This window comes from Rhincodon typus, chromosome 31 (assembly GCF_021869965.1).
Source record: "Rhincodon typus isolate 14 chromosome 31, sRhiTyp1.1, whole genome shotgun sequence".
NCBI lineage: Eukaryota > Metazoa > Chordata > Chondrichthyes > Orectolobiformes > Rhincodontidae > Rhincodon > Rhincodon typus.
The window spans coordinates 9,130,218-9,153,734 of record NC_063362.1 but is presented as its reverse complement, the minus strand read 5'-3'; the positions used below and the strand labels follow the sequence as shown (position 1 = coordinate 9,153,734).

Here is a 23,517-nt window from a genome sequence, read left to right as displayed (position 1 = left end):
ATACAACTGCAAGTGTCTTTATTAATTAACACAAAGCACTTATGGATGTTCTGGAGTATTTACCTTCTATTCATATCCAATTTTTAAGTTTCAGCTGTCAGGCGTGAACATGGCCTGCAGGGCAGAGCAAAGGCTCAGTGTTCTAGTTTAATTTACTTGTGGCCAATCACATTTTCTTTGGGGAAGTGTTTTTTTTTTGTTTTCACTAGTCTTTCTGTTACTGAACACTAAACGTGGCCTTTGAAATCTCTCTCTAAAAACATGATCATTTGCACCACATACTAATAAATATATTTACAGCGATGACAAACAAATCCCATTCACAATCCCCGTCAAGTGCTGCGATCAATGTGTAACCAGAAACAGACCACGGGTAGCGATTTGAGCTCATGTGTGCCAAATGGGAATGCAAGACAAGATTAAATATGCATGAGATGAATGAATAATGTCAAACAAATTCAGTAAAAACCTCATGAGAAAACACGCACACTAAATCGTACACACAAGCAATGTAATGACATGCTTATCAGGTTAGTGGTGACCTTGCTTGTTTATAAAGATGAACATTAAAGTAAAAGTACCTTTAATAGACACTACCACAGGCACTTCAGTTTTTAAATGCACAGAGCAGTATTGTACATTTATGAAATCTAGTTGAGGATTTGAATAGTCTTATGAGATCTTAAAGATTGACTAAGTTATTACAGATTATGAAATTCACACTGAAATGCTAAATATGGAATTGTATATTTCAAAAAGGCAGAACTCGAATTTTCCACACATTTCCCTTCTCATTGCACTGTTTCTTCAAAATATTTTCTGTATTTAATTGGGCTGTCAATCTACTAATTCAATCTTTATTTGTAAAATTAGAACTTTTAATTAAAGAGTTTTAAGATCAATCCAGAACAAACTCAGACAGTACTAGAGGGCAGTCAGCCGATCTGGCAGAGGACTCATTTGGAGGCAGAAACTGAGTTAAATTTTCAAGTCCAATATGACACTTCTTCAGATGAATTCTCTCTTCACAGATGCTGATGGACCTGCTGAGTTTGTTCAGCATTTTCTGTGTTGCAGCTGTTCAGCATCCAAAGTAGTGTGCTTTTATTAAAGATCAATCAAGCCAGGAGTGAAAATGTTAGGATAAAAATTCCCTATTTTTAGTTCGTACCAAGTCTGTATTGTTTTAAGAGAAAAGAACGTTTTTTCTAATTTTAATGGTAATATAAACCAACAAGAATATTTTACAGAGATAACAATGTGTAGAGCTGGATGAACACAGCAGGCCAAGCAGCATCAGAGGAGCAGGACTACTACTAACTTCAGAAGGGTCTAGGCCCGAAACGTCAGCCTTCCTGCTCCTCTGATGCTGCTTGGCCTGCTGTGTTCATCCAGCTCTACACCTTGTTATCTCAGATTCTCCAGCATCTGCAGTTCCTACTATCTCTGAAAGAATATTTTACACGTCTATAATGTTTTAATGATTTGTGCCTGATTAGATAATAAAATATTGATAAATTAAAATTAAAATTTGATATGATCCAATAGCCATTGCTCCATTACGCGTTGTGTGATAGTCATCAAATTAGGCAGATCCAAAGTTTTATTCCCATTGTTGTTAAGTTCTTAGCTCCTTCCCTTGCTGAAAGGCCAGCTTATCAAGTGGAGAAGAAAATAAGATGGAATAATGGGCTTTATTTTTCTTTTACAGAACTCATCAATAATGTGGTTTTCAACAGTTAGTGCTTTATTTTGGACAATCAGCAGATCTCTTTTCCTTGTACTCATGCAATATTATTTTATATTTTTATTTCACTTCAGTTAAAACACTATCCACTCCTTTTCAGAAGGAAATCTCACAAGCTTTGTCTTTGTGAGTTTGAATACAAAGCTAGTAATCCAATACCGGATTATAACAAGAGCTATGTTGGACTCAAAACATTAATTCCGTTTCTCTCGCCACAGATGCTGCCAGACCTGCTGAGTTTCTGTTTTTATAGTGAAAATGTATGGACTTTATGCCAGCAGAATAAAACTTGCTGCAAGAATCTGTCAGTAGCCGAGATGAATTTGCAGCATGCTAGTTTATAAAGCTGTCACAGAGGTCAGATCATTAAACTAATGTATCTTACAAAGATGAAGGTTGCAAAAATGAAGATTAAAATTTGCATAATGTAAAATAAACTATATTTATTCCCCTTAGTCTGGAGTTTCAATGCTCACTCCTTTATTAGTCTTTATTTGCTGTCTCTCAGGTTTATCTTTTATTCCCCTAATTCTTGCTATCTTTGTATTCTTTCTTGACTTTATTTTAATACTTTGTTCTCTTATGATCCTGATTTTACTTTTCCTGCTTTTCATTTTATTTTGGAATGGATTACTTTATAAACGTTGTACTTTTGACACTCTGAAACCAAACAAATTTAGGGCCAGTTTCCTCACTGCCTGTAAGGAACACGACATGATGATATTGGCATGGCCACAGGTTTAGAGCAGGAGCAAGGTTTAGGCTACTGTTACGCTCAGGGAATGTTCTGCATGGCCGATCAGATGGGCCACCTAGTCATGGTGGCAGAAAGCCTGTGGTTGGAGACCTGATGAGTTATTGCTTGTTTCCTTCCCCTACCTGCCACACTGTGATAATAATAACTGTGAGACACCAGGATCTACAAAGAGAAATTGCACAGAGTGAGGGGCCCTATTTGAGGTGCATCCTCACCAGCACAGTCCCTGAAACCAGAGCCTGAGCAGGGTAACAGAATCACTTTAGATTTAAACAAAAGGGCAAAAGGTGCCTGTTTATTTTTCTTTTAAGGGAGCAGCAGCTCAAGCTGAGAAGCAGCAATGGCACAGCGTTGTGGCTTTTCGGAAAGGCCGCCATGTTAATTGTCCATTGGCTGGGCAGCAGGGGCCTTCCCTGGGGACTCCAGGAAAGGCGGACATGCCCACTGGGAGCTGATGGTCAATCAGCGGCCGACAGCTCTTCCATTGTTGGTCAGCACCCACCAAGGGAGTGGCAGCATCCCTCAGTAATACACCCACCCACCGGAAGGCCCAGGATCACCAAAGGAATCTAGGCCACAAGTGAGTGATGCTATGGGCAGAATTACAGTGAAGTCAAGGGAATCAGCAGCAAGGGCAGGGGGTCCTCCCTCCCAAAGCAGGGTCTCGATTATGCATTGGAGCCTCTGGACAAGGTACACATGAAGCCTACACAAAATCCTGACATGCTATGCTTTACAGACTTTCTGTATTGGCGAACCCACCCCCCCCATCCACTGCTGGGTGAATGCCAGCTGCGGTGGAATGAGACCCTCATGTGGGCATTAATTACCGAACCAACAATCTCAAGCGATGGCAGGGAGGGCAAGGGCAGGCAAGACTGTTCACGAGACTTTCTACCCTGGACTTGGTTAGAGTAGAGGTGGGAAGAAGACTGAGTCTTCCTCCAAAAGCCACTCATCCAAGTAAATCTGCATACATCCACCATGGGGTCAGTCTGCCTACTGAGTATACCGAAAGCCCAGTGAGTATCCGAAGCCCAATGACTAAACTGAAAGACCAATGAGGCCAGAACTGGGCAGGAAGGGGCAGGCCACATGGATTACCATATAACTTGAGTCCCACTGAATCTCCACTTCCATTTAGCCCATCGTCATCATCACTAACATTTCATGACCTGAATTTTGAAGAGGTTATGTAATGCAAAACTAGATGTTCTACAACTAACTCTACGTTTAGCAATGAAATTGGATGAGTTTAGAATGGGATAACGATGTTGTGAGAGTGATGACATCAATTTTTCTTTTGGTTTTGTTTCGTTTTACCTTGCGCGATTTCTTAAATCCAGAAAGCACATCAGAATAAGTACAAGAAACATAAGAGAAAAAAGGGAATCATCAGTAAGTGTGAAGTAAAGAACACACAGTCAAACACATTAGTACCCCATCATAACATTATTAATATTTCAAGGGCTGCAAGGCACTTTGTTAGGGATGGAGATTAACTTTCCAGATGAGTTTCTCAAATCGCTCCAATTATAAATGCATTCACCACTCAGCTTCGTAAATATCTCTCACACAGGCACAATCACAGCCGTGCATTCCACTGCAAAGAAACAACTTCATGAAAAGCAGTTACCATGGATATTGGATAAGGACATGTTCCTGGGTCAGAACAGGGTAATGTAGGGGGGAGTAACTCCATATCCACCTACTCCTGTGGAAGAGTCAAACAGCCTCAACTCCTCCCCCAGTACAGCGACATGAGAAAATTATTGTGCAATCTTCAAATCTACTCGTCTCTGTTCCAGTACACTGGAATACCAGCATGGTACCTGCTTCTGACAGATTTCTCTCTCTACCAATAAACTGACCCCTCCCAAACTCCTTCTATGGAACTCATTCTGATGGTTCAACTGAAATAAGTGTCTTGAGCCACTTATGAAGATTGACTGACCACCATGAGTTTGTCCATGTAGCATCTATTTGCACGTGCTGAATGGTTTGCTAAACCTGCAACATGATGGAAAAGAAAGGCATGCGTATAACAAGCTGGAGGTACACCGTATCGGTGCGGGCAACAAATAAAATTTGCCACATTGAGCGCGTGGAAGAACTTGGAATTTACTGTTTGCTTCATTAAATAGAGGGACAAGTGGCCAAAAATCCTTTTGAATGTATTCCTGCACTGTCCCCATGTGTGTTTTAGAAAACTGGGCCTAAATGATATTTGGCTTACCAAGCTGTCCTGCAAGAGGGGCCATTATGGTTTGCATCAAACACTTGGTTGAACACAGAGCTGGGAGATGCAGGAATGCTCCTCAGGATCCCACATTAAAACCACACAAGACTGGACAGGCCACCACGGACATCATCACATCCCCTCATTCCTCTCTTGATCTTGGCTCTCACCCTTACCGATCACCGCAGACAATTTCCCACCCTTCCAGCCTGGCGGTTACACTCTCTATCATTTTGAGTCTTCCAATTGCATCACCCCACCTCTCCCAACTACTCTTCCTTTAATGGCTGATCTGTGGAATCATTTAGTGCCTTATTTTTTATTTCGCAGTGACTTGGTGAGATCCCACTTCTCACGTTATATAATGAAAACCTGAAAACCAACCAATTCTGAGCACACATGAATTTTTAGACCATTTTAAGTTAGAGTAATCAGTTTAGAATTGATCAAGCTTCCCCTATCTAGTGATAGCATGTGTCACCCACCTCTCTAGAATACATACCCATTTGGCTGTAAGTCATAAAAGGGGTTTTTTTTGACAATCTTTTTGGATTTCATGACTTTCGTAGCTTGGTCTCTGCCCCATCACATTTGCACACACCACCCACACAGTTGCTACCATTTTAACAGCTCACAGACAGACCAAATACCCTGCATTCAAACCACATGGAAGTCAAAATCTTTTAACTGATGTAGCAGGGAGAACACCTCCTCACATGAAGTCCCTATTAAAGGGAAGTTTCTTTTCTGTTGATTTATATCAGAACTGATCTTAAACCGCAGTGGTAAAATGATCCCGCTGGCCTTCAATATGCTACTGTGAACGTTTTTCAACCATCTTGCCTGTCTCTGATCAGATGAATGTGTTCATTCAGTTTACCAATTCTTTCCCTGTTCCCCTCACCCACCTCTGTCCCACAACCTCGATCAGGTAAACTCTTTGGGGCTCCATTCAGGTGTAAATTCTGTGCTCCCTGGACATCGTAGGGGAACGGGGTCTGTACACAAGAGCTGTCTTTGAGGCGGCTACTTTGATTGATATGACCATTCCGACTACTTACAGAATACTCCACCAAACAGCAAGGTAACAACCAGAATTTGTTTCCCTAGTCCATTACAAGCATCTTGTAAATGTCATGTAGCAAAGCATTACCATCAAAACTGAGCTCCAAATACCAGGATCCTTCAACCTACTGATAGCCCTTGGGCAGGACCTGCATTTCTCTAGATGAACAACAGGTGTCAGTGGTGTGCCATCTATGCTGGGAGGAGCAGCTGGAAACTAAACAGTAAAACCTGAATTGAGTTTCAGTCAGAATTTCGTGCATCTGCATGAATATTCGCAATGGCACACAGCTGCTGAAAATTGTATACTTCCTAAGTTTTGAATTCTCTTGCCTACAGATATGATATGCCCCTCTCAAACATAAACTGCTTTACAGCAGCATGTTCCACATTCCACAATCAGGTCCTGTAGGCATGGCTCAGGACTACAACATAGGACTGGAGTGCCATGGCACCACAGAGTAATGGGGCCTGTTCCAAACACTGCAGGGCCCCTGATGCCATTCATATCACTGAGGTGCCACTATTTCCTGGGTGGAGGAAGGGTCACTTCAGGCTATTTTCACATATGGGGATAAAGCAGAGAAAAACAAAGAAAACCAAAGAAGGACTATTCTCCTAAAAACACCCAAACATTATTACTAAGAGAAATCACATATGGTGCCCTCTCTAACACATTCTCTTGTGCAGAACTCCAAACATAGATGGGGCACCAACTTGCATGAGTTCTCTCTCTGATCCAAAACCCAGTCCTGAGCCCTCTCATCACCAATATTACAATCGCTGCAATGGCGTGGAATGGTATAAGTGCCTGGAAAAAGTTCATTTGGAGCTGGTTAACATGATACCGACCAGCAGAATCCTGAACTGCAAATCAACTCCAGACATTTCCTCCATCATTCAGCGTCTCAAGAAAAACACAACTGAATAGATTATGCCAAACCTGCAGTCTGTCGCTCATTATACACCATCATTTTGGGTCTTATAGTATGATGGTAGTGCCTCTACGAGTGGGCCAGAACATCCAGGTTCAAGTCTCATCTGCTCCAGAGGTATGTCATAACACATGAGAGGAAGTTGATTCAAAATAATTCACACCTTACGTAAGGAATTGCAACTTTGCCAGATAGTAGCTATATTTATTTAGCTGTACAAATAGGTTCCATAAATCAGCCCAGGCATCAAAAAATGAGAGCTTCTCATTTCCAGAAGCTTCCAGCTATTGGATCAGGTGTAATAATGTATACACAGCATGAAAACATCCCAGCCATTATAAACACTTGGAGAATGAGGCAGTAAAGTCTTTCAGAACACAATAAATCTAACAAATATGGAGTACATTTTCGAATCAACCTGCTCAGAGATATTATTACATGCCTCTGGAGCAGATGGGATTTCAATGCAGGTCTTCTGGCTCAGTGGTAGGGACATTACCACTGCGAAGTAACAGCCCACAAACGTAAACAACCTGAATAATTCACAGCTGACAACAGGCAGATATTCCTTGCTACTTACCGGGGATTCACCATTGATGGGTTCACCATTATTAATGATCATTAATCCTTTCCGCCCATTTCTTTCAACAGTAACCACATTCCACACATTCAGTGGGATGCGTTGCTTACTCCTATTTTAATGGAGAAAAGTTACAGGTAATATTCAGTGATCTAGAAGTATGCATCACGGTATTTTGAGTATTGTTAATTGAGAAAACAACAACAGTAGAAGCAGTGTTCCCAGTCCATCATGAACATGATTTCACAAGTAGGTCCTGCTTCTAGAGGGGGCAGTTTGGGTAGGCCATGTACTGGAAATGATGAGCAAGTTGCTCACAAGTCTCCACTAGATGTGTCTGGTAAGTGAGGGCTCTCGATGTGTTTTCAAGAAGGGGTTAGATATAGTTTCTGGTCTAAAGGGATCAAAACGTACGGGGAGAAAGCAAGAACTGTAGACTGAATTGGATGATCAACCATAATCAGACAAAATGGCAGGTGAGGCTTGAACAGCTGAATAGCCTACTCCTGTTCCTATTTTCTATGTTTCTGTGCCAATGAATTCTCCAAAGATGAGTCTCAGTTGAGCGATTCACTGGGTTTTGTTTTGCAATCACAGAGAGAACTTCATCTAAAGAGCACAGAATGTACAATGCAAAAAGGTCAGCCCTCCAGGTTTTACCTGGCATTTCCAGACATTGAAGGTTATGGTCCAGGGCACCATTGTGAGAAAACAGCAGGATTTTTGATCAGAGGGCTCAGTAAGGAAAATCTATTTTCTTGCTGCACTTCTGTCTACTCGTTACAGAAATACCGGAAAAGTAAGCTGGTTGACAATCAATTGGCCAATATCAAGATCATCCTTTTTCCAGTTGGATTTTCAAAAGGTATCACGTGATGAGAACAGACAGATTGGGGAACCAATGTGGGAAGGGGGTTGGTGGGGTAGATGAGAACATGTGATGTAGCTTCCAAGATTTCATCCAATCAGAGCTGACAAGTTTAACTTTACTCCACCCGTAAGGGAAGATGCTATTGTATAAAAAGGACAGTCAATCAAGTGGGAAACATTAGGCTTTTCTCATCAATATTATAGCCTATTGTTCATTTGTACGTGTAAGGCTTTTGACTAAAATGACTGAAAGACCGGCTGACATATTTTTCAATGCTTACCAATATGGGCATGTTACTGGTCTGGCTTCAACAAAATGCCATCTATATAAAGTGCATTGTTTCTCATCATTTATTTAATGAGCCCATCACAAAATGAACAAAGTTAACTTACACACAAGAATTCTCATCTGTGCAGATTATGGAATATTTATTTACCCAATAGAATAAATACTAAGGTAAACTAGCCATAGTCTTACCAGACCATACGGCTGCTCACTCATTACAGAGAGATGACTGCTTTAACATGAGGGTCACCACACCTCCGGTTGGGAAGGAGAGTCCTTCATGTTAATGTCAGATAGTGCAGGAATTGAGCCCATGCTGTTCGCAACACTAACCAGCCAAGAAGCTAACCAACCCTGTAACTAATAGCATAAGCACCACTGGAAACAATGTATATATCCAGGTGAAAATTGAGGACAACTTCTGTGGAATAGGAGCCTCTCAAAATGCCAGGGCAATTCACAGGATGTAGACAAATAAAATATTTTCAAGGCTTTGAATATTGATCTTAAAGAGTTGTTCATCTCCATCTCCAAGGCTACATAGGAAGAATCTTACTGCGAAAGTAAATTGAGACATATATTTTTGTCATTACCTAATAACTGCTGGTCCTTTTCCGAGGTCATATTTAAACTCTAAGTAACCATCACGCAGGTTTAGGGAAACAAAGTCCCCACGGCCATCGGTCTTCTGCCCGTTGTAAAAGATCATTCCATTGCGATCAGTGGCCAAGAAGATTATTTCCATTGACAGCTTCTGACTGTAATCAGATCACACGTTTACTGTTACATCAACAAGTGAATTTTACGCCCACACTCCTTTCAACTAGTCTGACATCAGTCTCGCAATTCACTCTCGGTATAATTTTTTAAAAGAATTGTTCCTCCCTGGGATCTGGGTGCCGTCCATCCGTAAATCACAGAGGTTGGCACAGGAAAAGGCCATTCAACCATCATGCATGCACCAGCTTGTTAAATGAGCACCATTGCCTAAAGCTAATCTGTGGTTTCTTCCTCATACCCTTGCACATTATTTTTAACCAAATAATCATCCAATGCTCTCTTGAAGGCTTCAATTGAACCTGAACATTTCCAGACAGTGCATTCCACACCCTAATCACTCACTGAGTGAAAATGTTTTTCCTCACTTCACCCTTGCTCCTTTGGCACATCACTCTATATCTATGCTGTCTTGTTCTTGTTCCTTTTACCCTTGAACTCAATGGCTTGCTAAACCTTTAGAGAGAATAGCTGAGAATCAACCACATGATTGTGAATCTGGAGTCACATGTAAACCAGAGCGGGCAACATCACGTTACACCACGACCTCCAGGTCTGACCCAATGGATAGCTCCACAGTCACCATGTGTTATTCCTTCAATATCAGCCAAGGAGATGTATTTGATGAGTATGGGGCAAGGAGATATTCAATTTATTTTCCCAATACGCTGGAGAACATGGGTTCCATCTCATCAACCTCATACTCCAGCAGTGTAGTTAAACCCCAGATTCTTTCCCATGAACTTGAGGATACATCATGCACACTATCAATCCTTAAGATCATTTAGACAGCTGTTGATGAAGAAGCATTGGGGAACAGGCTGTATTCGAGCGGAATTCAAATCCCTCAGGCTTCCGATTGGAAAAATCGAGTGCTATTTTAGTAATGTGATAACTTAAATACTATTTAAAGTGTCTACTACTTGGATAGGATTTAGTGTGCATAGTCCAAAGTGCAGCAACACAAGTTAACTTTTCAGTGTCCCTTCCTGGAAGTGTGCCTGTACTGCATCCATAGGAGCTTCGATAGATGAAGAGCCTATTGAATAACTATATCATAGTGGGTTACTCCAATTGCTATACTTTTAATGTAGAGATTGATCCTCACCTCCTTTCCTTGACCAGGGCCAATATATTAAAGCCAGAATCCCATTATGGTATTATAGTTGTCCTGTCTGAAAATTCATTGCTTAAAAAAAGCCTCACATGCATCTGAATTCTTAAAATATCTCACACAGGTGGAATTTTACCTGTTAAGATGTATTTTCCTTCACCAAGATGTCTTACTTCACACATAGATTTAGATGTCACTTTTCTGTTCTATGGCTAAACCTGTCACCATGGACAGTCTTTCTGTATTCTTCCCTCAACAATTGTACTGCCCTTTTTATCAGAGTAAATATTGATTTCTATTCCCCATCGTGCAGCCAGAACTAACACTTGTGAAACTTGCAACAATCCAGTGTGAAAAGTAGCCGAAAGGTTTTGAATTTGGAAATAGGTTTATGGAGGATAATTAGCTCGAGGTCATTGCAAATCCTTTATTTATGAGATTTATTTGGAAAGTAATTTCGGAGATCTGTTTACCCAGGCAGAGTACTGGTCGAGTCTAATCTTAGCATATTTTTCTAAGCATCAAATGAACTTACAGCAATTCGCTGACAAATGTATGGATTCCATTCATTTCGAGGTAGGAAAGCCCATTGAACTCTGGAATGAAAGCAGTGGCCTGGTTCTGCTCAGTTTCTGGTGCAAAAGAAAAGAAGTAGCTGTAAATACGAAGAAGTCAAAACTTAATACATTTCAAGGAAAACGGACATTAGTGAAAATCTATGCTCCACTTTTCTCGCTAAAATGATGGTGCGCCTGGAGAGGGCGTAGAAGAGATTCACCAGGACGTCATCTGAGTTGGGCTGGTTCTCCCTACAGCAGAGAAGGCTGAAGGGAACCTGATTGAGGTGTACAAACTTCTGAGTGGCACAGACAGGGTAAATAGGGAGAAACATTTCCCCTTAGTACAGGGGTCAATAACCAGAGAGCGCAAATTTAAACTAAGAAGCAGAACATTATGAGGTGCTTTTAGAAAATGCTTTCCACTCAGCAGGTATGGGTATTTGGAACTCATTGGCTAAAAGGATGGTAGAGGCCATTTAAATACTATTTAGAGAAGCACTTGAAACACCACAACATATAATTCCAAGTGTTGGAAAATGGAATTAGAGTAGATGGATGTTTGATGACTGGCACAGATACAATGAGATGAAGGGGCTCTTTCCTTGCTGTAAAACTCTATGACCCTGAAATAACTCCACAGAGGCTGGTATCCTGTCACCCAGTAACCCTTTATTTACATGTGAAGAGTCCTTGACGCTGATCCAGCTTCCTCACAGCTAGTCCTCAGTGTGAACAGATCCTCTGGCTCTCCTGTTTATATCTGTTGGCCAATGCTCCCTGATTGGACCAGATTAACAGCCCCAAGCAGGGAACTCACATTCTATGGGATCCACGCAACTGACCTCGTTACAATCACTCCAGACCCTTTAGCTCTTTAGCATGGAACCCTTTCTCATTGGAAGAAACCAGAATCCAGATAGAATGCCACAAAACTAAACAAAATGGAAACATTGATATTGGCATTGGATAACACCAGGATCAGTTGGCCTGTGATGCCATCTCTGGTGGCAAAGTGTACTGCGACTCATCTTTCAGGCTCACATGCAAAATACGGCTATTTGGATTAAATACGAAAGAGCTGCAGGATCCAATAGATCCATTTCATTTCAACTAACAACAAGACAAGGGAAGAGAAATCCAAGTGAAAATTTCTGTATGGGGTTGTTCTATTGTTGGGAGGATGGGGGGTCATGAATGTGGGTGGAGGGTATTTGCAGAGACACAGGGGGTGTCACCAAGGGAAGAGGAGATGCAGTGGCAGGGGCTGGGGGCAGCACTTTGACATTGAGCGAGTCGCTCTCCTATGAGTGTGGGATATGGGGTTTGCGCACAGAGAAGGCTGTATTGGTGAACCTGACGTGGAGCTAACCAATGCTGTTCAGAAAACTTTAAGGCTTGGATCCTGAAGACTGGTCAAAGTACTAACAATAATGCAATTGGATAATGCAGTATTGCTAAATCAGGGAGGAAGAAGAAAAGTGTAACAAAAGATGACTTGGGCCAAGTTCTGGCTCCTTATTCCTTCCTAGTCACTTCTGTTTGGAAGTGTAGCTGCAGAGAATATGCACTGAGAACCAGACTGATGCTGGTCCAATGACACTCTTGGTTAAACAGCTGGCTGAAACTCAGTGCATAAGTTTGCACATGAAGCAGTAATACTTGGCTGTGGTACAAGGCGGCATCAGTAGGTACTAGAAATGAGACTCACTGCTTCCAGTCTTGGTTACAATTCATAAGTAACAAAGTTGCTAAAATCCTAGAACTTCCTTCCTAACAGTGCTGTGGGAGTACCTAACCCCTGTTCAAGAAAGCATCATCTTCTCAAGGACAATCAGGGATGAGAAATAAATGTTTACCCTCCCAGTGACCCTCGTATTCCACAAACTTTAAACAGTCAAGGTTCACTACATGAGCCAACACTTCAACTACAAGATCTCAACGTTAAAATAGATCCCCAAATGCTCACAATCACCACATGTACATATATATCAGTTACTTAAGGTGGAGTGAAAACAGTGCACGATCCTGTGTGTCAGTAAACTACACAGGTCAGGTTTGTACCTTGAGGCCTGTGTAGAGTTGCCTGCCCTCAGCTAGGACAGCAACGACGGTGTTACTGCCTACAATGGGAGAAAACAAAGGTGTCTGCCTGTTCAGTACTGTCAAACGATTCCTGCTGCAAGGTGCATGCCTGGAAATTAATGCCATTCCCTGAATCTCTGAGATTCAAAGTGGGGGTGGTTGAGGGTTTGAGAGTTTCCATGGGGATGGTGGGCTAACATTCTGCCCTCTCTTCCTGCATCATGCCAGCAACCCTCTCCTTGCTACCCCCATCCTGCCCTTCCTTAGCTGTGTCCGGAGCACCTCACTACTCAGTGATCACTACTGGGTGTACTGCTGGAAGCCCCCACCACACTCCGAGTGGCGGAGATGGCCCCTGATTGACCATAGTTCTTGGACAGCCTGTTGTAAGAGGAGGTCCACACTATTGTAATTGGATGTTAACATTAAATGCAACAATATACAAGGGATGTAAGGCAACGGTTTCTTCTGGGACCACATAAACTCAAGCTGCTGTTCTATGTGATTGAATGTCACAATGTCATAGCTATTTAAGTGCATGTTCAAGTGTTTAATTAGCCTTTTACTCCACACGCGTGGGATTTCAATCTCCAGGGTTGTACATCCCGAGGGAACAACCACCACCGGCCACTTATGTGCCTGACTGGTATTTAATGCGGGCAGACATTCCCCTGAAAATCACGGGACTCCCATTAGCTGTCAGGCCAACGGCTGAGACCCCTGTCCCAAGGTGTACTGTGTTATGAAGGTGAATCATATCGGACTTGAATCATTAACTTTGTTTCTCTCTCCACAGATTCTGCCACTAAGTTTCTCCAGCACTTCCTATTTTTATTTCAGATTTCCAGCATCCGCAGAATTTTGCTTCTATTTTGTGGAACAGCTTTAGTTGCGAATGTCCCCCGTGGCTAAGCTTCGTTCATGCTTTGATTATCTGTCCTAGTTCTTACAGGAAAATTGTCACTTGGAACAAACACCAGTGGCTTCTGGAAAGAAAGCTGCATTCTGTGCCTGCAATTTTTTCACACCACTTACTCCACATTGCCACAAAGCAACAATAAATCTCCATTTTGATGTATGTTTCAGGAAAATAGATTTCAGTCACAGTTCCCTTCAATCGATCAATTTCTTTTCATTAAACAGCCAGGGGTTGAAAGAATTCTGAGCATTCAGCTGTCCTTCAAAGGTTTTGTTAAGATGATATAGAATATCCTTACCCCAGAGCTCTATCAATAGAAAAGTAATCACTGAACCAAAAATACAATATTCATTCTTTTTGCATATCTTCAATTGACATTTATCATTCAGCTCATGCTGCTTTGAATCTTGTCAGTTCTATAGCACTTTGCATTCTCTTGGGAAAGTATTGAACAGGTTTCATCGCCCTTATATAGCATGTTAAATGCAATCTAGAGTAGTTACTCAAAATAATCAGTTTAAATAGGCAAAAGGTGGAAGCAGAATGAATGGATTTAAACTGCTTTATCTTTTATGTGCCTTTTTTTAAAAATGATTGATAGTAACTCTCTCCTGCCCACAGTGGTCACTATACATTTTATGTATTAGAGGCTTGACAGGTTATATGGTGAGTGTTCCCCTTTATGGGACAGTCTAGGACCGTAAGACCGTAAGAAATAGGAACAACAGTAGGCCATTCGGCCCCTCAAGTCTGCTCAAGCATTCAATAGGATCATAGCTGATCTGACGCTCCTCACATCCACTTTTCCTGCCCTGTCCTCATAAACCTGGATTCACCGACAGATCAAGAATCTATCTCAGCCTTCATTATACACAATGACTTTGCCCCCCACAGTTTTCTGTGGCAAAGAGTTCCAAAGATTCACAAACCCTCTGAGAAAAGAAATTCCTCCTCATCTCAGTTTTAAATTGGCACCCCTTTATTCTGAGACTATGTCCTCTTGTCCTACGCTCTCCCATGCAGGGAAATATCCTCTCAGCATTTACCATGTCAAGCCCCTTAAGAATCCTACATGTTTCAATGAGATCACCTCTCATTCTTCTAAACTCCAGTGAGGAGAGTTCCAACTTGTTTAATCTTTGCTCATAAAACAATTCCTCCATGCCAGGGATCATCCTAGTGAACCTTCTCTGAACTGCCTCCAATGAAATAATATCTTTCCTTAAAGAAGGGGACCAAAACTGCTCACAGCACTCCAGATGTGGTCTCACCAGTACCTTGCACCAGAGGGCATAACTCAGAAAAATGGATCGCCCATTTAAGTCAGAGATGAGGAAAAATTTCTTTACCTCAGACGGTAGTGAATCTGTGGAATTCTTTACCTCAGGGGGCTGTTGGACTATAACCTGCTGTCGTGTGACTTCTGACCTTAATCAATGAAAACAGGCTTCGAGTAGCTGAAGTGTGACTTGCTTTATGAGACATCCCAGTCAAATAAACTGGAAGACATGGGAGCAGAAATAGGCCATTCATTCCATTGAATCTGCTTCACCACCCCAGTCCGACACCAGCATCTCCACATCGTTTACTGATTAAGCAGGGCAGTGCAAAGAGCAAATATATCAGTGGCAAAATCATCCTGACTGTAAATTCAAGTATAGGTATTTTCAAATCAACCTATGAAGAGATGGTATTGCACACTTCTGGAGCAGGTGGGACTATGAACCCAGGCCTCCTAGTTCAGAGGTAGGTATAACCTTGAAACTCAGGTAAACCTCATAACACCCAGTCCATGTGTCCCATTAGCAGAACGCACCTCTGAATATCTCAACTATTAAAACACTACATGTTTCTATAGTCAGGGAGAATTTTCTTGAATTCGCTTTCAGTTGGACAAACCAGTTTCCACAAAACTCCAGCCCAGATGAAAGAGGTTAGGAGATAAATTGATTCTGCTATAACACGTGTTCTGTCAGTGTGAATTGGTTTTAACGTGATTGATGAATAGGGGAAACGCTGTTTCTAAAACACAAACTTGTGTTGGCTATAATGTGATTCCATTGGTGTGTGGAGGAGTACGCATTGACATCAGACGATCGTTTCGCAGGCTTTGTCCTGAATATGCGCAATGTCAGCATCAAAAGAGTCTCCGCACCTGCGTCACGTGATCGTTTCTCAGACTTTGTTGTGAAGCGCTTTCTGCGAGAGGTACAGTACTCCGTGATTTATGGAGATCGAACAAAAAAATAAGCTGAAAATCCTGTAGATGTGCCTGCCTTTAGTGCTAGCAGTGGTTTTAAGAGCCACTATGCTTTTCATAACGTAAAGTTATGTGGTGAAGTTGTCAATGCAGACAAGGAGCCTGCAATGGCATTTCCTCCCATAGTAAAAAATATTATAATAAAAAAAATTGAATGATCAAGAAGGCTATTACTCAGGTCTAATTTTCAATTTGGATGAGACAGGTTGAAATTGGAAGTGAATGCCATCAAGAACCTACATTTCTATGAATGAAGCACATGTTCCAGGCTTTAACGTGGCAAAGGATTGTATCACTGTGGTGCTGGGTGCCAGTGCCAGTGGAGATTGAAAGCTTAAGCCTGTGGTGGTGTCCGACTCTGCTAACCTGTGAACTTTGAAAGGTTACTTTAAGTCTACTCGAGACGTCTACTTTAGATCAAGCAAAAGAGGTTGGATGACGGGGAAATTTTTTTCTGACTTATTGTTGATGTTTTGGAAGATGTATTTAGAAAGTATCGCAAGTAAAAAAAATTGGATTTCAAGTTTCTCCTCATCCTGGATAATGTGCCAAGCCATCCTCCCACCATTGGTGAGCTTTCTGAAAACATCAAAGTGCTACTTCTACTCCCAAACTCAACCTCTCTCCTTCAATGCACGTACCAGGGTGCAGTAGCAGCTTTTAAAGCTTATTATTTAAGGTGCAGCCACTAAGGGGGATAAGGACAATGTTCTTCAATTCTGGAAGAGCTTTAACATCAAGAATGCAATTGATATTATCTTGGAGGTATGGGGTGATGTCAGTAAGGACTGCTTAGAGGCAGTTTGGCAGAAATTTCTCAAGATTTTAAAACCGCCAGAGAATCTCCCAAGAATCAAAGAACATTGTGTTGATCTTGCAAGCAAGTAGGATTTGAAGAAGTGGAGAGTGAGGATATTAAAGAGCTGCTTGAGTCACACTGTGAAGACGGGGAGGTGATGGCCTAGCAGTATTTTCACTGGACTGTTAATCCAGGGACCCAGATAACATTCTAGGGAACCTAGGTTCAAATCCCGCCATAGCAGATGATTAAAATTTGAATTCAATAAATATCTGGAATTAAGAGTCTAATGATCGCCATGAATCCATTGTTGATTGTTGGGAAAAACCCATCTGGTTCACTAATGTCCTTTAGGGAAGGAAGCTACCTGGTCTGGCCTACATGTGACTCCAGGCCCACAGCAATGAGGTTGACTCTTAAATGCCCTCTAGGCAATAAAGGATAGGTAATAAATGCCGCCAAGCCAGCCACACCCTCATCTGTGAATGAATAAAGAGGGGAAAAAAAGACATCTCTACAGCTGATCTACAACAACTTGTTGCTGTTGGGGGAAGTGAAAGCTGGAGATGTCCAGGATGCAGCACCACAAGAGCTTTGCACATCTGTTTTGTCTTCTATCCTGAGGGAAATTGAGAAGCAGTTGCAGCTCTTAGAGGACAATGACTTCAATGCAGAATGCAGCAGGGTAGCAGTTCATGGAATAAGATCTTCTTTGCCAACCTATGAACTGCTTAGTCATTAAAGAAGAAAAAGGGCAAAGCAGCAAAAACTGGATATCTTTTTCAAGCCAAACCCCAGAAAACAGTCAGAAGACAATGAACCACAACCATCCACTTCTGGATTTTTTGCCCTAACCCTGCAACCTCAACTGCACCTGAAGGTGGTAATGATGATGATGATGATGATGATGATGATGACGATGACCACCACCACCCTCAGCCCCTGCATTAGCAACAGAGCAACCTCAAAACCTCCTCCCTCATCAGGCATCCTGACATTTTTCAAGGTAAGTTGTTAAATTTACTTTTATCTCATTACTAGATATGAATTAAACATTTATTCAAACTGGGCTATCCTTGTGTTAGGCTTTTGAGTGATTTTTTTTTGGTGATCTGTCCCTAACCCCACTTTTCCCATAGGCCCCATTATTTCTATACCGTGGTGTTGCGTAGGAATGCAACTATCATGTTATAGCAGAACCAACTTTAATGCTGAACAAAATGGCACTTAGAAATGAACTTAGAGTGCCACTTATTGGTGAAGTAATGAACAGCAAGAGCTGTGAACACAGATGCAAGTCAAGGACCACAATTTTAGCCCAAGCCTCCAGCACTTTTGTTTAACGTATCAAAATTGTATTCTTTTGTGGGGGTTTCACTGTTGTTATCCTCTTTCACTCCTTCATGTGCAAAGAATTCTCCCTCAAAAGCACATTCACAGACATTTTGAAGAAATACATCAGGTATGCATTGACTAAAATGCAAAATCTGCTGATTGGGTCAACCAACTGGACAGTGGCCTTCAAGAATTCAGGGTCTATAAATGAAGTAAAGCTCAACTGACAATGAATTAAATTCACTTTCAAGCAGTTTCTCCCACAGAACTTTCAGGGACCAAGTCACACAGGAAGCCATCATACTGCAGTGTAAAATGATCATTTATGTCCTTTCTTCTTCAACCTCCAACTTGTTGATTGTCAGAGTCAAAATGCTTCAAAGAAGGCCATTCAGCCCATTGAGTCCATGTCAATTACTTATACAGCAAACCAATCCATCCTCGTTCAGTGCTCTGTCCCCACAGTCCTTCAGTTTCTTTCAAGATCCCAACCCGTTTCCTCTTGAAATTGTTCATTGTCTCCACTGGCCTTTCACAAGCAGTGAATTCTGGGTCATTACCACCCTCTCCACAAAAAAAGCCCAGACTGCATCCATAGCTCAAAACCTTTAAGCCAATCCTAGTCCTTTGGCTGTAGGTAGATGAACAGGAGGCTGGAAAAACATAGCAGGCCAGGCAGCGTCTAGAGGAAAGGAGTGGTCAACGTTTTGGTATCTTTTGACCATCAGTTTAATGTGAACAACTTTTCTTTGTCTACCCCTACCAAACTGTTACACAATCTTGTACACATTGATCAAATCCGCCCCTCGATCTCTGCCACAAAAATGACAATACCAGCTTCTCCAATATTGTGAGCAAATAAAAAGGCACAATCTCTTATTTCTGTTTCAAAACAAAACCAAGCCCATTACAGTTTCTTGGCTGATACTGGCTAAGCCTTGACGGCACGTGATCAGTTACTCAGCCTCATTTTTCCAAAAAAAAAGACTTACAATTGTTATCACATCATTGGGAGAGATAGCAAGAATGAGCAAGAGAGAGTAGGAGGGATAGAAAGACGTGGAAAGTGAAAGGAAAGAGTGACAGAGTGAGACAAAACAAGGACAGAGAGAGAGCAAGGCGTGTGCAAGAGAGATTGAGAGCGAGAGGAGAACAAGAGGAGAGAATGAGAGAGAGAATGTGAGAGTGAGAGCAACTAAGAGAGAGAGTGAGAGAATGTGAAAGACAGAATGTGAGACAGAACAAGAAAGAAAGAGAAAGAGAGCACAAGGCAGTGAGAGAGAGCGAGGAGAAAAGGGAGATTGAGCAAAGGAGAGTGAGAGAAGAGAGAGAACGAAAGAGCAAATGACAGCAAAAGAGATTGAGAGAGAATAGGAGAGTGAGACAGCAATTAAGAGACAAAGCCAAAGCTAGAATGAGAGAGAGGGAATTGCAGCTGATTTGTAAACTCAGTTTACTATTCTGTCCTCAAATCTCCAACAAGCATCCAAAATCAAATCTCTCTTTCCAAAATAAGCAACAGCGATTGCTTCCAATGCAACCGTTCACAGCGCCTATGTTTGTACTCTCAGCTGACACAAATTTCATGAAAGTGACGAAAGAAACCATGAAATCAGTTGTACATGAGCAGAAAACCTTTCATCACCAACCAATGTGTCACTAATACTTTCAATTTGATTGCTCACTGGTTTCTAATGGAAGTGTTTCTGACTGAATAGTCATTGCTTTGATTAATCCATATTCCAACCGTAAAAAAAAAACTGATCGCTGAACTGAAGGCTGCTGCTAATTTATCACTTGCTTGATTTGAAAACACAACACTAGGTTTTACCTCTTTCGCAGAACTCTCCCTCACGGCCCATTGGGCATTCACACTTTGCTCCACCTTCAGGTAGCACCAAACATTTCGCTAATGGGTGGCAGGGGTTGGGATCACAAGGGTTGTGCTCATCGGCACATGTTGCTCCTGGAAAAGTAACAAATTCAATTGCATTAGTTGCATCCTGGCATCTTACAGTTCTAACCCATGTTATATACACCAGCGAACATGAAGGAATTTTAAGCAAACACTAAGAAATTTTTTAAAAAGACAAAGATTGTGACCCATGAACTACTCATGCGTGGACTTTCTGTTGGACAGCTGGTTTGGCAAAGGACTGCAAATAATAGATTACCATAGCTAGAAATTTTTTGGAGATGGATGTTGAGGGGAAAAATCTCTAAATTTGCTGATGATGCTAAGCTAGGGAGAATAGTGAACTGTGAGCATGATGCTGAATGACGTCAGAGGGACATTAACAAGGTGGCCAAATGGGCAGACCCTGGCAAAAGAATTTAAATCAGGAAAATGTGAGGTAATGCATTTTGGTAGAAGAAACACATAGAGCGTGCAAATATAGGCTCGATGGTATAACTTTGAGGGGAGTACAGAAACACAGGGACCTTGAGGTTTATGTGCATGATTCTCTGAAGGTGGCCAGGTAAGTACAAACAGTTGTTGAGAAGGCTTATAGGATGCTTAGGTTTATAAGTAGAGGCATGGGATAAAAAAAGCAAGGAAGTGATGCTACACCTCTACAAATCATTGATCAGACCACATTTGGAGAATTGTGTTCAATTCTGAACACCTTATTAAGGATGGATGTTAGAGTCCTGGAGAGAGTGCAGAAGAGATTTACTGCAATGATACCAGGAATGAGGAATTTTCAAAACAAGGAAAAATTTTAAAATTGGGCTTATTGTCCTTGGAGAAGAGAGAATTAAGAGGTGACCTTTTTGAGATGTTCAAAATTCTGAACAATTCTGACAAGTTAAAGAAGAATATTCTGTTTCCACTAGTTGGTATGTCAATATCTAGGAGTCACAATTTCAAGACTGTCTGCAGGAGAGCTAGGAGTGAGATGAGGAGAAACTTCTTTACTCAGAGAGATGTTAGCATTTGGGAATGTGCTGCCTGGGAGAGTGGTAAAGGCAGATTCCATAGGGGGTTTCAAAAGAGAGCTGGAGATATATTTGAACGTGATTAATTTCGAGCACTACAGAGATAGGGCTGGAGAGTGGGAATAACTGGGGCACTCTTTCAGGAGCCAGTACAGACATGATGGGTCGAATAGCCTCCTTCTGTACTGTAAAATTCTATGATTCTAAAACGTGGAATTCTTTGTGAAGTCTGAACAAAGGCAGGGATGAAAGAAAGTCTAGAGTGGAAATGTTTTCCGTTCAATGGACATTTTCTACTTCCTCAGTTGTTCAGGAACATGACTATTGTGGTACACTTCAGTTCTGAAAAAGGGACACTTTTCTACTTTTTACGTCCCAAATAAACACTGCACCCAGTCAGGCATAAAAGAGGGAAGAGATAGCCAAGTGAGAACTTAAGGAATAGAGTCAGGGGTAAATCAAACAGCTCTTTCAGCCTGCTTACCGTTCATTACCTCAACTCTACCTCAACTCTACATTTCACTCGCTATCCCTTGATTTCCTTAGGTTAGTTTCTGAAGTAAGGTTTGATAAGCTGCCACCCCAGCAATGTGTACTCAACTCAACAATGGTGACTCTTTCTACCAGCATCAAGTTGTCATGTTTTATTCTCAATATCAGACAATTTTGTAGTCCCCAGAGCTGAGGAATGCAATTTCAGTTACAACTCACATCAGACTCTGGAAGTGTACTGCAGTGAGCTGTCATTTACCAGGAACTTTTCAGGCATATGTCAAGCAGAACCCATATACACAGGGCAGATTTTTATTCTGAACTGCATCAAGCCCAAGTTCCATTTTTGAAAGGACAATGCCACAACAAACTGTGGCATCCAGTTCCTTTTGAAAAAGGAACAGTTCTTATAAATTAATAAACACACAGAGCTTGGAGTCTCAAGTTTCCAGAAATTAAGTCATCCGTATTGTCACGCATAAGATTTTTATTTTTAATTGTACTCTTTGATGGATTTTTCTGTTAGTTATGTGCTGACACACTCAGAAAGCCATCAAACGTTCAGCTCTTGAAAAATGCACATATTTTCTGTTTTCTGCTGTTCATGCAGACAATCTTTCTGTCAGGGACATATCCTACTTAATTAATAGGATAGCAAGAGAAAGGGCTAAGGAAAGCTTTGGACAAAGACACAACTGGATTAATTAGTTAGAAATTATTACGGCTCTGTTAAAATTAAAGTATTTTGATATGGTGTCACATAGGAGGCTGGTAAATAAGATAAGCATGGAGGCTGCAGAAGGACTGGGACAGGCTAGGAGAGTGGGCAAAGAAGTGGCAGATGGAATACAATGTGGGAAAAGGTGAGGCTCTGCACATTGCAAGGAAGAATACAGGCAGAAACTATTTTCAAAATGGGGAAAGGCTTCAGAAATCTGAAGCACAAAGGGGCTTAGGAGTCCTAGTTCAGGATTCCCGTAAGGTTAAACATGCAGGTTCAGGTGGCAGTTAGGAAAGCAAATGTAATGTTGGCACTCATTTTGAGACGGCTAGAAATAAAGAGCAGAGATGTACTGCTGAGGCTGTACAAGGCATTGGTCAGATCACATTTGGAATATTATGAGCTCCCTATCTAGGGAAGGATGTGCTGGCCTTGGAGGGGTCCAGAGGAGGTTCACAAGAATTATCCTAAGAATAAATAATGAGGGGCAGTTGAGGACTCTAGGTCTGTACTTGGCGGAGTTTAGAAGAATGAGGGAGCGATCTCATTGCAACTGAGGGGCCTAGAATGAGTAGATGTGGAGAAGATGTTTCCACTAGTAGGAGAGACTAGGACTCGAGATCACAGCCTCAGAATGAAAGAACTGAGGAGGAATTTCTTCAGCCAGAGGATGGTGACTCTGTAGAACTCATTGCTGCAGAGGGCCTTGGTGGCCAAGTCATTGAGGTATTTAAGACAGAGATAGATAGGTTCTTGGTTAGACATGGGATCAAGGGTTACAGGGAGAAGGCAGAAAAATAAGGTTGAGAAACATGTCAGCCATGATCGAATGGTGGAGCAGACTTGATGGGCTGACTATCCCTGTCTTAAGTATACTTAGTGACATGGCCTCCATAGCCCTCCGCAGCAAGGAGTTCCACAGCATCACCACCCACTGGCTGAAGAAATTCCTCCTCATTTCAGTTCTAAAGGGTCATTCATTCACTCTGAGGCTGTGCCTTTAGGTCCTAGTCTCTCCTATCAGTGAAAACATCTTTTC

General features: G+C 41.7%; 1 protein-coding gene across 2 annotated transcripts in view; it reads right to left on the bottom strand.

Moving 5' to 3' along the window:
• agrn (agrin) overlaps window positions 1-23,517 on the bottom strand; it is a 503,633-nt gene that overhangs the window by 43,552 nt on the left and 436,564 nt on the right. For both annotated transcript variants that reach the window (XM_048614989.1, XM_048614990.1), the window contains 4 exons: window positions 20,157-20,291; window positions 10,906-11,002; window positions 9,073-9,237; window positions 7,324-7,435 (listed from right to left, as the gene is read on the bottom strand). In XM_048614989.1, the coding sequence (XP_048470946.1) occupies window positions 7,324-7,435; window positions 9,073-9,237; window positions 10,906-11,002; window positions 20,157-20,291 (509 nt within the window). The remainder of the gene's footprint in view (window positions 1-7,323; window positions 7,436-9,072; window positions 9,238-10,905; window positions 11,003-20,156; window positions 20,292-23,517) is intronic.